Source organism: Eptesicus fuscus, chromosome 15 (assembly GCF_027574615.1).
Source record: "Eptesicus fuscus isolate TK198812 chromosome 15, DD_ASM_mEF_20220401, whole genome shotgun sequence".
Classification (NCBI taxonomy): Eukaryota; Metazoa; Chordata; class Mammalia; order Chiroptera; family Vespertilionidae; genus Eptesicus; species Eptesicus fuscus.
This window is the reverse complement of record NC_072487.1, coordinates 50,497,277-50,509,289: the sequence shown is the minus strand read 5'-3', so window position 1 is coordinate 50,509,289 and position 12,013 is coordinate 50,497,277. Positions and strand designations below refer to the sequence as shown.

Genomic DNA, 12,013 nt, shown 5'->3' with positions numbered 1-12,013 from the left:
GGGTGAGCTGGGAGGGAAGCCCCAGGAGGTGAGGGGTGAGCTGGGAGGGAAGCCCCAGGAGGTGAGGGGTGTGGCTGGGAGGGAAGCCCCAGGAGGTGAGGAGTGAGCTGGGAGGGAAGCCCAGGAGGTGAGGGGTGTGGCTGGGAGGGAAGCCCCAGGAGGTGAGGGGTGAGCTGGGAGGGAAGCCCCAGGAGGTGAGGGGTGAGCTGGGAGGGAAGCCCAGGAGGTGAGGGGGAAGAGGCCTGTGCGTGGAGAGGGCAGTGGCATCTGCCGAGAGAAGCCTTGGGAGGCCTGCAGGCCAGCTCAGGCCTCAGGCCCTCAGCCTGGAAGTCCCGCCTCACCAGGTGTTATCTGGGGTGAGGCTGTGGGCTGCCCGTTAGATCTGTATATGGCAGAGATCCCTTCTTCCTCAAAGTCAGAGATGGCGGTGGGGGCAGGTGTGAGCAAGGCTTTGGTCCAGGGAAACCCAGAGCAAACCAATCCCAGGTGCTCTGGCCGTTCGTCCTGAAGACATGCCGCGCTCACCTCCTGGGCTCCCTCCCAGCCGCACCTCTGCTGAGGGTGTGCCTGACGCAGACCCTGTGCGGAGGGAGGGAGGGCAGCTTTGCTTCCTCAGGTCCCTGGGGCGGCACTGCCGGGAGGCATTGGCCCAAAGCACCTCAGAGTGGGCGGCTCTGGGGGTGATGGGCTGCTGTGAGCACCTAGAGGGGAGATACAGAAAGCACGGCGCCTGCGTAGCAGGAGGCCGAGAAATAGGAACCAGTGATAGAAGAGTGAACAGAGGAGCCTGGATTTGGAACTGGGCAGCCGGGGTTCACTGTGGCTCCGCCCCAGATTTCCAGGGTGACCTGGAGCGACCCCTTCCCTTGCTGCCACCAGATAAGAACACTCGGGGCTTTGCTAGGTTCCGGTGCCAACCCAAGTCCCTGTCCCTGCACTGCCACCTCCCTCTCCTGGGCATAGAGGGGCTTCTGGCTGGCCTGTCCCGGACACAGGGGGCTGCATTTTGAATGGCAGGAGCATTTTGGCCAACACACATCACAACATACACACACCACACAGCACGCACGCTCACACACCAAGCACTCACACACCACACATGCATACACACACACCATACACATCACACACTCACACCACACACATACTCCACACTCACACCACATACCCCACACTCATCCTCACGCCCACACCCACACACTCCACACACAGAAGAGAAGCAGGACTGTTGGAGCTGCTCACCCCTTCTCTGGGTCATCCTCCCGGCCTCTCCTCACCCCGCCCCTCCCATGCCCACCTCTGAGCAGATGGAGAAAACAGACCATCCGGCATGACACCTTCACCTCCCTTCTCTCCCCCCCGCTCCCGGCCCCCGACACGCTCGCAAGCAGCCTTTGCCTGTACCCCAACATCCTTCCCGCAGCATTCCCCGACCCCACCCACATCCAGGCTGCCCCGCCCGCCCGCTCCTGTGTGCTGCTCCCAGGCCTCCCCAGGGCCTCTTCCAAGGGTCTCTTCCTTGCTGGCGCGCCCAGTCTCTCTCTCGATCCTTCTCCTTTGGGCCTTACATGGGCTCGACCTCCCTCCCTTATTAAAATAATAATAATAAACTCCCTCAGTGCAGTGCCTCTCACCACAAGACTCCACTCTCCTTCCTTTCAAATGACCTCCAACTGCGATCTTTCCTGCCTCAGCTCCCACTGACTCCACTGCCCTCGCACACACGCCCCCCACGTGCACACGCCCCCCACGTCCAAGCACACCACTGCAGGGCTGCTCCTTCACTCAGACTGTTCTCACCAAGGTCACTGTCAACTGTCGTGTTGCAAAACCCAAGGTCTCTTCTCTGCGCTCGCCTTCGCTGACTTCCATCTAGTTGGCCCACCCTCTCTGAGAACCACTCTGTCCTTTGCAGGGTTGCCAGGTAAAATATCGGCCCCAGTTACATTAGAATCTCAGGCAGACAACCAATGTTTCATGTAAGTATGTCCCACATATTACATGGGACATTATTTATACTGAAAACTATTTGCTGCCTGGGATTAAAATTAACTGGATGTCCTGTATTTTTATTCGCTAAATTGGGCAACCCTATTCCTTGCTTCTCTGCCCCACCAGCTCCCCACCTTCCTGTCTTCTCCAGTTGCTCCTCCTTTTGTCAGCTGCCCACGTGCTGGCCCTCACTGCCCCTTCTCAAGCTCCCCGCTCTCCTGGGGCAGGGCCTGGCAGACTGCCCATCACCTGCAGAGTGAGGCTGTGACTTCCACCCCCCTCCCATGGCTTTGTTTTCAGAATGACAGGTGTGATTCCAGCCTACAGGCCCCGCCCGCCACTGACCCAGGGAGGGTTGTGCGCACACAGTATAAGGACAGAGCCCTGGGTCTGGGGTCCTAATATTGGGTCCAGCTACAGGATGCCTGGCCTGGAGCAGAGCCGGCTCTGTCTGAGGGCAGAGAGCACCGGAAGCCGACGCTTTTCATCCCTTGCAGATCTTGCACCACCGTCTCTGCCCACCGGGAGCGCTTGTTCCCAGGCATTTCTTTGTGCTGGACATGCTCACTCATCTCTGACTGGTCTGGGTGCCTCTGAGAACAGGCCCCTGCTGAGTTCCTGTGGAGATGCACCGACCATGGCCCCTTCAAGGAAGGACCTCCAGGCCGGCCTCAGCCACAAAGTAAACCCTGGCGGGGAGGGGCAGCACTCAGAGGAGGAGCAAAGGTGGGGTATATTAAGGGCCTACATCACAATTTGACTTCTATCCAGTTTGCTCCCTCCTTCTTCCCCTCACAGACATCGGTTCCCTGTAACATCCTGCATCCCAAACTTCGTCTCGGTCCCTTTCAGAGAACACGACCTACAGCAGTTCCCTTTACTCGGTCCCCAGCTCCTCCCTGAGCCAGTTCCCTTCCGCATGCATCTAGGAAGGCCCTGCTTGGGAGCTCTAGGTCCAAAGTGACCAAGACACGGTCCCCAGGAGCTCCCTCCCTGGGCTGTGCCTCTCCCCTCCCCATGCTCATCCACTCCAGCCCTCTGCACCTCCCTGTCTCTATCCCTGGCCCCGCACCCCTCTGAGCCTCTGCAGCCCCAGCCTCTCTCTCCAAGTCCTTCCCGTGGCAGCCACATGGCCACGGTGGCCGATCCGGGCACACTCAGAGGCCAGAGCCCCCTCAGGGCCAGTCCTGAACAGAGACGGCTAGCCAGGAGACTCAGAATTCTGTACCTTTCAAACTGTACTCTAAGTATGGCACAGCATTTATTTCGTGGGTACAGAGAAAACAGATTTTCTATGAAAAAGGTCTGAGCTGTTCTTTGTGATGGAACAAGAGCTCTGTTACATGCTCTCAATGTAACATTTTAACTTATCTGGCATTGGCATTGTCTCTGAGTTCCTGATTTTCTGTCATTCTGGGCTCAAATCACTCACATTCTCTACCAATAGAAGTGACCAGTAAGAAAAGAGTAATAAAGTCTCTTTCAAAACATGTTTCAAAGTCTTCTTTCTGGCTTTCCTGTTAACAAACCTCTCATACTTTCTGTGACTCTGGTTTTCTCTTCTGCTTCCTTTTGTGGTTTTTTCCAACCCCGACTCTTGGGAGACCCATAAAAGGATATACATCTTCAATTATAAAATAAATCACTTGCAGCCCTTTGGTTTCAGCACGTCAGGGCTGATTTCAGGCGACTGGCAGGGCTGGCCTCAGGCTTGGGCTCTGTGAGAGCTGCACATGCAAGTTAGCAAAAGGGCTCAGCGAGGGGAGCAGGCAAGAAGTGTTGTGTAAAAAGCGTCCACTTGAGGGCGCAGCGTCCTCTGGTGGCAATAGAACCAGTTTGTAGGCATCCTGGGATACACCTGAGTTAACGGAATCTGCTTCCGATAAATTCCAGTTCCCCTGTAGATCAGAAGAGCTGGCCCACCGTGCAATCCAACACCGTTTGGTCACTCACTCTTCGGACCTCTCCGGAGCCCCATCCTGTGGGCGGAGCCCAGAGGAGCTCTTGGGTTCAGGGCGGACTCCACCTGGTCCCATCAGGGTGGATCTCCCAGGCCGGAGGGCATAGCAACCTGGGATGGGATGCAACAGGGAGACTGCTGGGCACAGGCAGGGAAGGGCAGGAATGCCAGACTTGGAGGAGTGGGACATCAGGGAAGGCTTGTAGGGGGGTGAGTCTGACCCACCAGCAGGGCAAATCCTGGGGGCTGTTAGGCCTCACATGAAGGTCCAGAAGTCCCGGGCACCCGCCACTGCCTGGGCATGGCGACCCGGCCCCGTGAAGAGAGACGCCTCCTGGTGAAACGTGGCCACTGTGAAGCTGCGGCCAGGCCCCCCCTGAGGATCCGGGGCCTTCGAGTCACAGCTGAAGCAGCAGAGGATGCAGGTGATGGCCACGGTGATCACAAACAGCACGGCCACCATGCCGATCACCGCCGTTTCCATGGCCCCGCGTGGCAGCTGGCGCACTGAGCAACCTGGGGTGCAGCTTGAAGCTTTAGCTTCCCATCCGAAACGGGGCTCTCGGTGGCTCTTCCAGCAGGGTCCCTGCGGTCTTCTAAGAAGATACTGGTGTGGGGTCCTGGGTCGTGCCCCCTCGAGACCGTGGGGCGCTCTGCATGGCACTGCTCCGACCTCGGTCACTGATTCCTGCGTCTGGCCAGGCTTCTGAGAGCTGTGGTCAACTCCACTGGGCGTCTCTGGAAGAAACGCTGACCTGAGAGATGTGCGCTCAAGTCTCCCGAGCTCGGAGGAGCTGGGAGGAGGGGGCAGAAGGCTGCTCACAGGGAGCCTGGCCAGCCCGGCCCTCTGGCGACGCCTGCGGATTTCAGGAGAGTTTGTACACTCAGACAAAAGACTCCCCGTCCTGTGGATCCGGGATGAGCCGGGCTCCTCCCCTGGAGGAACCGTGGGCCAGCCCTTGAATCAGCCCATCTGCTGCCTCCTGAGACCCGGGCCTGTGCTGGGGCAGGGACACAGGTGGACAGAAGACAATGCCAACCCTGGACACAGTGGGGGCATCTGGGAGTCCATAGGGGCTGGGGGCAGGGCTGTGGGGGCGGTCTGTTGCATGTGGCCTGCTTTCCTGCCTGGGTTTGGAGAGTGTGTTTAGATGAGGCCAGGACATGTGGCCTTTGTCCTACAGCTCCCCAGGAAGCCCTCTGCTGTGCCGGCCCCCGGCCCTCTGTGCCGCCCGCTCGCCCGCTGTCACCCTCAGATGCTGTGAACGCTTACCCTGGGCTTGTCTGGAACAACAGCTCTGACTGTATGTGGTTCCACGGTCTCCTGACCTGGTGGCCACCCCAGGAGCCAGGTCACGGCACGCCCAACCCTGGTACTGCCGCTTTGGTCCAGCCTGGGACAAGGCTCCAAGATGTCTGAGTGGCTGAGAGCACTTCCCGAATGCCTTCCGGCCGGGTGAGTGAGGGCCCAGGACTACTTCCTGCATGCCTTCCCCCAGCGGTGAGTGGGGACCCAGGGCCTGCGCAGCTGCCTGTCGCCCTTGGTGACTGCACTCATCCCACCACCCAAGCACACTCAGGCCATTCCAGTCCTGCCCCCGCCCCAGGTTCTCCACTTCACTGGGTGGGGGCGAGCCAGGACCGGGCCACTGAGGAGTCTGCCAGAAGGGGCTCCGTCCTGACACTCACTCCGTCACAGCCCTTTCACAGCCAGCACCTCCTGAGGCCACCGCGTCTAAAAAGGAGACGGGGTTATTAGCCCCACTTTACCCAAGCTCTGAGCAGTGGAGTAGTGAGAAACAATAATTCCAGGAAGAGGACACAGCCAGGCATTCGCTCACATAATTGGTCCAGCAACTCTGTGAGGTGGTTTCATCTCCCTTTTACAGATTCAGATGCTGGTAAGCAGAGGTTACAGCACACCTGTGGCCTATTGCTAATTTGTAGTGATAACAAGAGCACCAAATGGCCGAAGAGGGGCTTCCTGGCCTTCCCTCCTAGTTCAATGCTCTTTCTGTTAGGGGCAGAAATAGAATAGTGGGGATAGCTACAGTTATCCTATCTAATAAAGAGGGAATATGCTAATTGACCATCATGCCCTCACAGAGATGGTGGTGCCCACAGCCAATAAGAAGGCAATATGCTAATTGACTGCCATGCCCTCAAAGATGGAGGCACCCACAGCCACAAGATGGCGGTGCCCAGTCCCCTCAGCCCCACTGGGGCGGCAGGTGCACAGCACAGCCGGGTCTGCCCCCAGGTGGGTCCGGCCGCTCTGCGCACCTGCCTCCAGAGTCCCCCAGTCCCCTCAGTCCCCCAGCCGCCCAGGGCCAGCCCAAGGTGCAGGCAAGCCTCAGATGGCGGCAGCCCAGCCACGCAGGGCCACCTGAGGCTTTCGCTGCCGGCAGTGGCAGCAGCAGAGTTGTGATGGGGGCGTCACCTTCCCCTGATCACTGGGTCGCCTCCTGCCCCTGAGGGCTCCCAGACTGTGAGAGGGGGCAAGCTGGGCTGAGGGACACCCCCCTTCCAGTGCATGAATTTTCATGCACCGGGCCTCTAGTAAGAAATATGAATCATGCTCTGTTTACCATGATAGTTATGTTCTGATTAGAGAAAGCACGTTACAACCTGGCTGAGAGTTGTATGCCCTGGGACATGGGAGCTGACATGGGAATGCAGGCCATCCTTCTTTCCCGAGAACTGCCTATCACTATGGAGAGATTTACAGCCTCCTGGCTGAAACAATCTAGTCCTGGAGGCACCTGCCCTTTGTAACCCCCAGCCCCCTTGCCTGTAACCATTATACCTTGCCTACTTTCCCGTGCCTGTAATTCTTACTTTCTCAGGTAATCTTTGCCCTTCTACCTGATATAAGCAGCTGGTTTATGGGGAAAGGTAGAGCAGATTTTTGTGGATGACCTGCTGCTCTCCCATACTGGAATAAACACTCAGATATGATTCAACAGTGTCTCTGCTTAATTGGTTCAAGTAGTGACAGGCAGCCCAAACCCATTGATTGTCCAGTTACATTTCCACAGAGCATTCCCCTCATTCTACAGTTTTACTGATCAGCGTATGGAGGCTCAGAGAGGGCTAAGGACTAGCCCAAGGTCACACAGCCGGGGTCCTTTTCGATTTCTCCAAGGCCCCAGGAAACTTTCTTTAGTAGCAGCTAAAGTACTGCCTACACACAGAATGGGAGAGTGACTACTGTGAGTAGGATGCCCTGTCAAATCCTCACCCTTCCCTTTCCTAAGATGATTGAACAAACCCGGGCTTGGGGCTGCTCCTCCGAGAGGGCAGAGGAGGAGCACGGAGCAAGCCGGGGCCATGCCTGGAAGCTGGACACCTGGAATTACTTGTATTAACTGGGACAACCAGAGAGAAGGAAATGTGAGGAGCCAATCTGGTGCTGGTGGTTTCAGACTGAATTACCAAGATCAACTAGTCAATTCAGGAGACAGAGGGTATCAGGCAGACCCGGTTTCAAGCTGGGTTATTTGTTCCTTTGACTTCTCGTTTGCCTGTTCTTTGTGGGTGAATGGAGTTGGAGGCCAGCTGTGGTAGGTGTGCATTGTTCAGCATTTTAAAAACTAGCCCAGCTGGCGTGGCTCAGTGATTGAGAGTCAACATAGGAACCAAGAGGTCATGGTTCAATTCCTGTTCAGGGCATATGCCTGGTTGCAGGCTTGATCCCCGGTAGGGGGCATGCAGGAGGCAGCTGGTCAATGATTCTCTCTCATCATTGATGTTTCTATCTCTCTCTCTCCCCCTACCTTCCTCTCTGAAATTAATAAAAATTAAAATAAAGTTGAATAAAGTACAAGAGTTCAGGCCTCTTACCTTCTGCCTTGTATCGATTTCCTTTTCTGTTTCTGAGATTTGGGGACCCTCCTTGGATTCACCTGTAAAATAGGCCTTCTGGTCCATCCTCATAATAGGCAATCAGTAATTGTGGCATAATGAGAGGGACCCCAGTTATACAGTGAGGACAGCACAGTCTGCTTTGAAGGCTCTTAGCAGTCTTCATGGACCTCACACTGGCAATCTGCAACATGGAATGACCAATGTGGCATCTCAAGCACAGGGCAAACCAACAACAACAACAACAACAACAAAAACATGGATAAAGGTGGACCAAGTTCAGACACCTCCTGCAGGAGTGGGGTTTCTGCAGGTCCCAGGGCTTATCTGCCCTCGAGATGGGCTGCAAGGAAGTGGAGCCCAGGAGGCCAGCCAGGGCAGCCTCCACCTCCTCCCAGCTCAGTACCCTCGCCCCCAACCATCCTCAACAGTCTGTTTCCGTTTATCAGCATTATCAGGAGAGCTGAGAAGAGCAAGACAGCCATCAACCTTTGCCCACAATTCAGAGATGTTTGTCCTAAGGGTATTTTCCACCCCTTTTCTTAGAGTTGTGTCTTTCCTAATCCTGTGATATACAGCCCCTGCCCCAGATGCCAAAAGATGTCTATCACTTAGATACGTATGTGTCCTCCAGCATCATCTTCATCAAATGACCGGAAAAAAAAGACCACTTTCCATACCTCCCACTTCCATTAACAAGGGAAAAGGTGATGCAGGCACCCTGCCATAAAGAACTGGCGTGGGCTCTGCAGAGAGGAGGGGGAGATGGCCAGAGGGCTACAGCCTCCACCTGTTAAATGTTTCCTGCCTTTCAGACCCCACCCCCACCCCCAAAACTAGGGAGATGGAGCAGGGGCCTCCTGGGAGGCCCCAGGAGCCCAAAGACCTAATCCCACAGGGCCCTATGCTCTACTTGGTGTCCCTCAGGCCCCACCCCCAATCGTATTTACTTTTCCAGAGTCTCCAGGGGAGAATCCTTCCTGAGGATCTGTTGTGTGGGCCAGTTCTGTGCTGAGGGGCAGGGAGCCCCCAGAGAGTTCTCCGCTCTATGAGTGCAGGGCCCTTGAATTCTGCCATAAATCTCTGGGGAGAGAGATAAAGTGTGGTCAGTGCTCCAAAATAAATATAATAATAATAATAATAATAATAATAATAATAATAAAGTTGGGAACCCATGGGAGGGCTTCTTCTTGGACAAAGACACAGAGAGGGTGAAGTTCAGGGTGTTTTTTGGGGTTGAGACTGGAGCAGGGTGAATGGAACAAAAGAGCAAGGGGTAGGCGCGAACCAGACCAGGGGCCTTGAATGGCCAACCAAGAGGCAGAGACTTCATCCCAAGGGCAATGAGGAGTTTCAGCCATTCCCTCCGGCTGTCTCATGGAGATGCTTCAGAAAGCGGCAGGGCTAGACCCAGGCTGGGGGGGGGGATGAGCCAGGGTGGGCACTGGGGTGGGGGAGGGGAGGCAGACTGGAAGGACACTGCACAGATAAAATCAACAACACATGGAAACACAGGGTCCACTTTCCCATCCCAGAAACCTAGTGTGACTGTCCGTGTGAACTTGCCTCCCTCGCCCCCATACCCCCAACCCAAGCACTCACAGAGAATCCACAGGGAGACAGAAAAGAAACAGGACGTTCTGTTCAGTTCTGTCCCTGTGAGTCAGCAGGCCCCTGACTTTCTGGCCTGCTCTCAGGCCCCTCCCCACGCCCCCAGTCCTCTCCTCCCTCCACTTCCCACCCAGCTCACAGGCCCAGGCTGCAGGCCTGGAACAGGATTTCCTCCACCCTGTGGAATTCTGCCAGCTATTCCTGGGATGTTTGGGAACTCGCCTCCCAGCCGGCCGCCCCTCCCGGCTTTGGCAAGGAGTCTCTGTTATCTGTCCCACTTCAGGGAAGAGGAAACTGAGACCCCAGGAGGCAAGCACTCTCCAAGACCACCCAGCACCACATCCCCAGTTTAAAGAAACCTCTCCCCCCCCCCCCCCCCCGCCCCCAACCCCATGGCCACACACAGGCACCAGGAGGGCAAGCTAGCTGGCTGGGGACTCAAGGTCTGGATAAGAAACCCTGACCCAGTTACCAAGGAAACACTGAATTCAATACAGACAGTGGGGAGGGGCTCTGCAGGTCCCAGAGCTCAGTCTGCCCTGAAAATGGGCTGGAAAGAGCACCGTAGGTAGAACCCTGGCCCAGCCTGGGTGGCTCTGCCCTCCTCTTTCTGAGGCGCCCCAACGGCACACAGACAACCCCCTCTGTGTTTTTTGTTGTTTTTTTTTTGGAGGGGGGGTTCTTGTTAATCCTCACCTGAGGCTATTTTTCTTTGATTTTTAGAGAGAGTGGAAGGGAGGGGAGAGACACACAGAGAGAAACATTGATGTCAGAGAGATATCAATTGGTTGCCTCCTGCACACGCCCTGACCAAGGCCAGGGATCGAGCTTGCAACTGAGGTACGTGCCCTTGACCGGAATCGAACCTCACCCTTCAGTACGCAGTCCGAAGCTCTATCCACTAAGCAAACCAGCAAGGGTAAAAGCCCCCTCTGGACAGGGCTGCACCCAAGCCTTAAATCCTCCTCAGAACTCGGGCCCCAGGCCTTTCTCACCTCCTGTCCACCAGGCACTGCAGAGCCCACCCAGTTTCCCCCACTGCACAGCCAGCCCTCAAACCCCAGCCAGAAGCCACCAGCCCAGGCACTCACTTCCCGTCAGAGCGGGAGGTCCCAGGGCAATGCAGACTCAGGCCTGGCTGCTCCCTCCCTCCCACTTGAGTTGTAATCAAGAGCCTCTTCACAAAGCTTCTTTGTGGTTTTTATTTTTATTTTTGTATTAAGTCACCCGTGAATTAACTGTGCAGCCTCATATTGCCTTGTCCAAATGAAAGGGCATTGCCAGGGCCCCTCCCAGCTACCCCCACCTCCCACCCCCAAGCCAGAGGAGGGTGTCAGAGGGGAGCACTTCAGAGAGAGCACGGCACATCTTCCACGCATCAGCGTGCACCAGTGCACCGCAGGTGCCCACTGGAAGTTACAGTCGCAAGGTGGCGTCCATCCCCCAAAGATCACCCCTGCTCTCACCCTCCTCGCCCTGCAGCATGAGCAGGGCCACCCCAGGTGTTCCTCCGTCCTGTCCTCTGCTCCACAGCTCACTGGGGCACTGAATGCAAATGAAGCCCATGCAGGACCGAGGCGCAGTCCGGTGCTCACACAGAGAGGTGCCCTTCTGCACCGGAACATGGGGTCCACTCATCCTGGAGACGGTAGGACAGGCAGTGGCTGCCATCCACGGGCATCAGCGGCGGCCTCGGTGGGTGTGGAGGTGGGTCTGGTGGGGGCGGTGGTGGTGCAGATGATGGTGGTGCAGTCCCGCGTGGTGCATGTGAGGCCCATGGCCGGGATGGTGGGGATGGTGGGGATGGTGAAAGTGTCCCAGGCGGCCCCGGGCTGGGAAGAACCAAGGCCGGGTCTGCCGAACTCGGTTTCTCCTTACAGCCGGACGGTTCATCTCCAAATCGTGGTCCTGCTGTCCACCGTGCAGGCAGGTGGCCAGCACCAGCAGCAGCAGCAGGACGGCCAGGGCAGTGCCTGCGATCAAGCCCACGAGAGTCGTGCTTCCCAGGAGCCCGAGCATCTGGGAGCTGGAGAGTCCCCTCTGCTTAGTGGCTCCTGCTGCTTCCTCCCCTCCAGCGGCCTCTGCTCAGCCCTCCCAGTCGCTGAACCTTGTTGTCTCAGTTCCTGCAGGCTGGATAGCAGCCAGGGAATGTGGACACAGCCTCTTTGGGCTGGAGCTGCAGGCCAGGGCGAGGCCAGGCAACTGTTAACTCTGAGGGGAGGCTGGGTGAGGACAGAGGCGGAGGGCTGTGGAGGGAAGAGCCCTGAGTCTGCAGATAAGAGGTCCAGGCCCCCATCCCTGCTGCCTGGCCAAGTGCCCAGGCCTGCCCTTTCCGCTCCCTGGGCCTCAGCTCCTCCCTCTTAGAGACAATAAAGTACGGTGACTAAGAACATGGGTTCTGGAACCACACAACTCACTAGCCCGTCCTCTCTGTGCCTCGTTTCTTCATCTGTAAAATGGCTAATAAGAGTATCTTTCCTCTTAGGATTTTCTGAGGATTCAGGAGTTAAGATATATAAAGCACTTAAACCAGTTCCTAACACGTGTGCCATCAATATTATTGTGAAACCAGACAACAAATGGTTC

At 56.6% G+C, this 12,013-nt stretch overlaps 2 protein-coding genes across 3 annotated transcripts; both read right to left on the bottom strand.

The window, feature by feature from the left end:
• Window positions 1-3,240: 3,240 nt before the first annotated feature.
• SPAAR (small regulatory polypeptide of amino acid response) lies at window positions 3,241-9,465 on the bottom strand. 2 transcript variants are annotated; one of them, XM_028146069.2, is made up of 4 exons: window positions 9,419-9,465; window positions 8,767-8,899; window positions 7,796-8,000; window positions 3,241-4,809 (listed from the first exon to the last, which is right to left on the bottom strand). In XM_028146069.2, the coding sequence occupies exon 4, from the start codon at window positions 4,434-4,436 to the stop codon at window positions 4,209-4,211; it is 228 nt and encodes a 75-aa protein (XP_028001870.1). In that variant the 5' UTR covers window positions 4,437-4,809; window positions 7,796-8,000; window positions 8,767-8,899; window positions 9,419-9,465; the 3' UTR covers window positions 3,241-4,208. The 2 variants fall into 2 exon arrangements, with proteins under 2 accessions (XP_028001870.1, XP_054583177.1); XM_054727202.1 differs by having other exon boundaries at window positions 3,241-4,690.
• Window positions 9,466-10,611: 1,146 nt separating this feature from the next.
• On the bottom strand, window positions 10,612-11,744 carry HRCT1 (histidine rich carboxyl terminus 1). The gene has a single exon (XM_028146072.2). The coding sequence runs from the start codon at window positions 11,444-11,446 to the stop codon at window positions 11,108-11,110; it is 339 nt and encodes a 112-aa protein (XP_028001873.1). The 5' UTR covers window positions 11,447-11,744; the 3' UTR covers window positions 10,612-11,107.
• Between the last annotated feature and the right edge of the window lie 269 nt (window positions 11,745-12,013).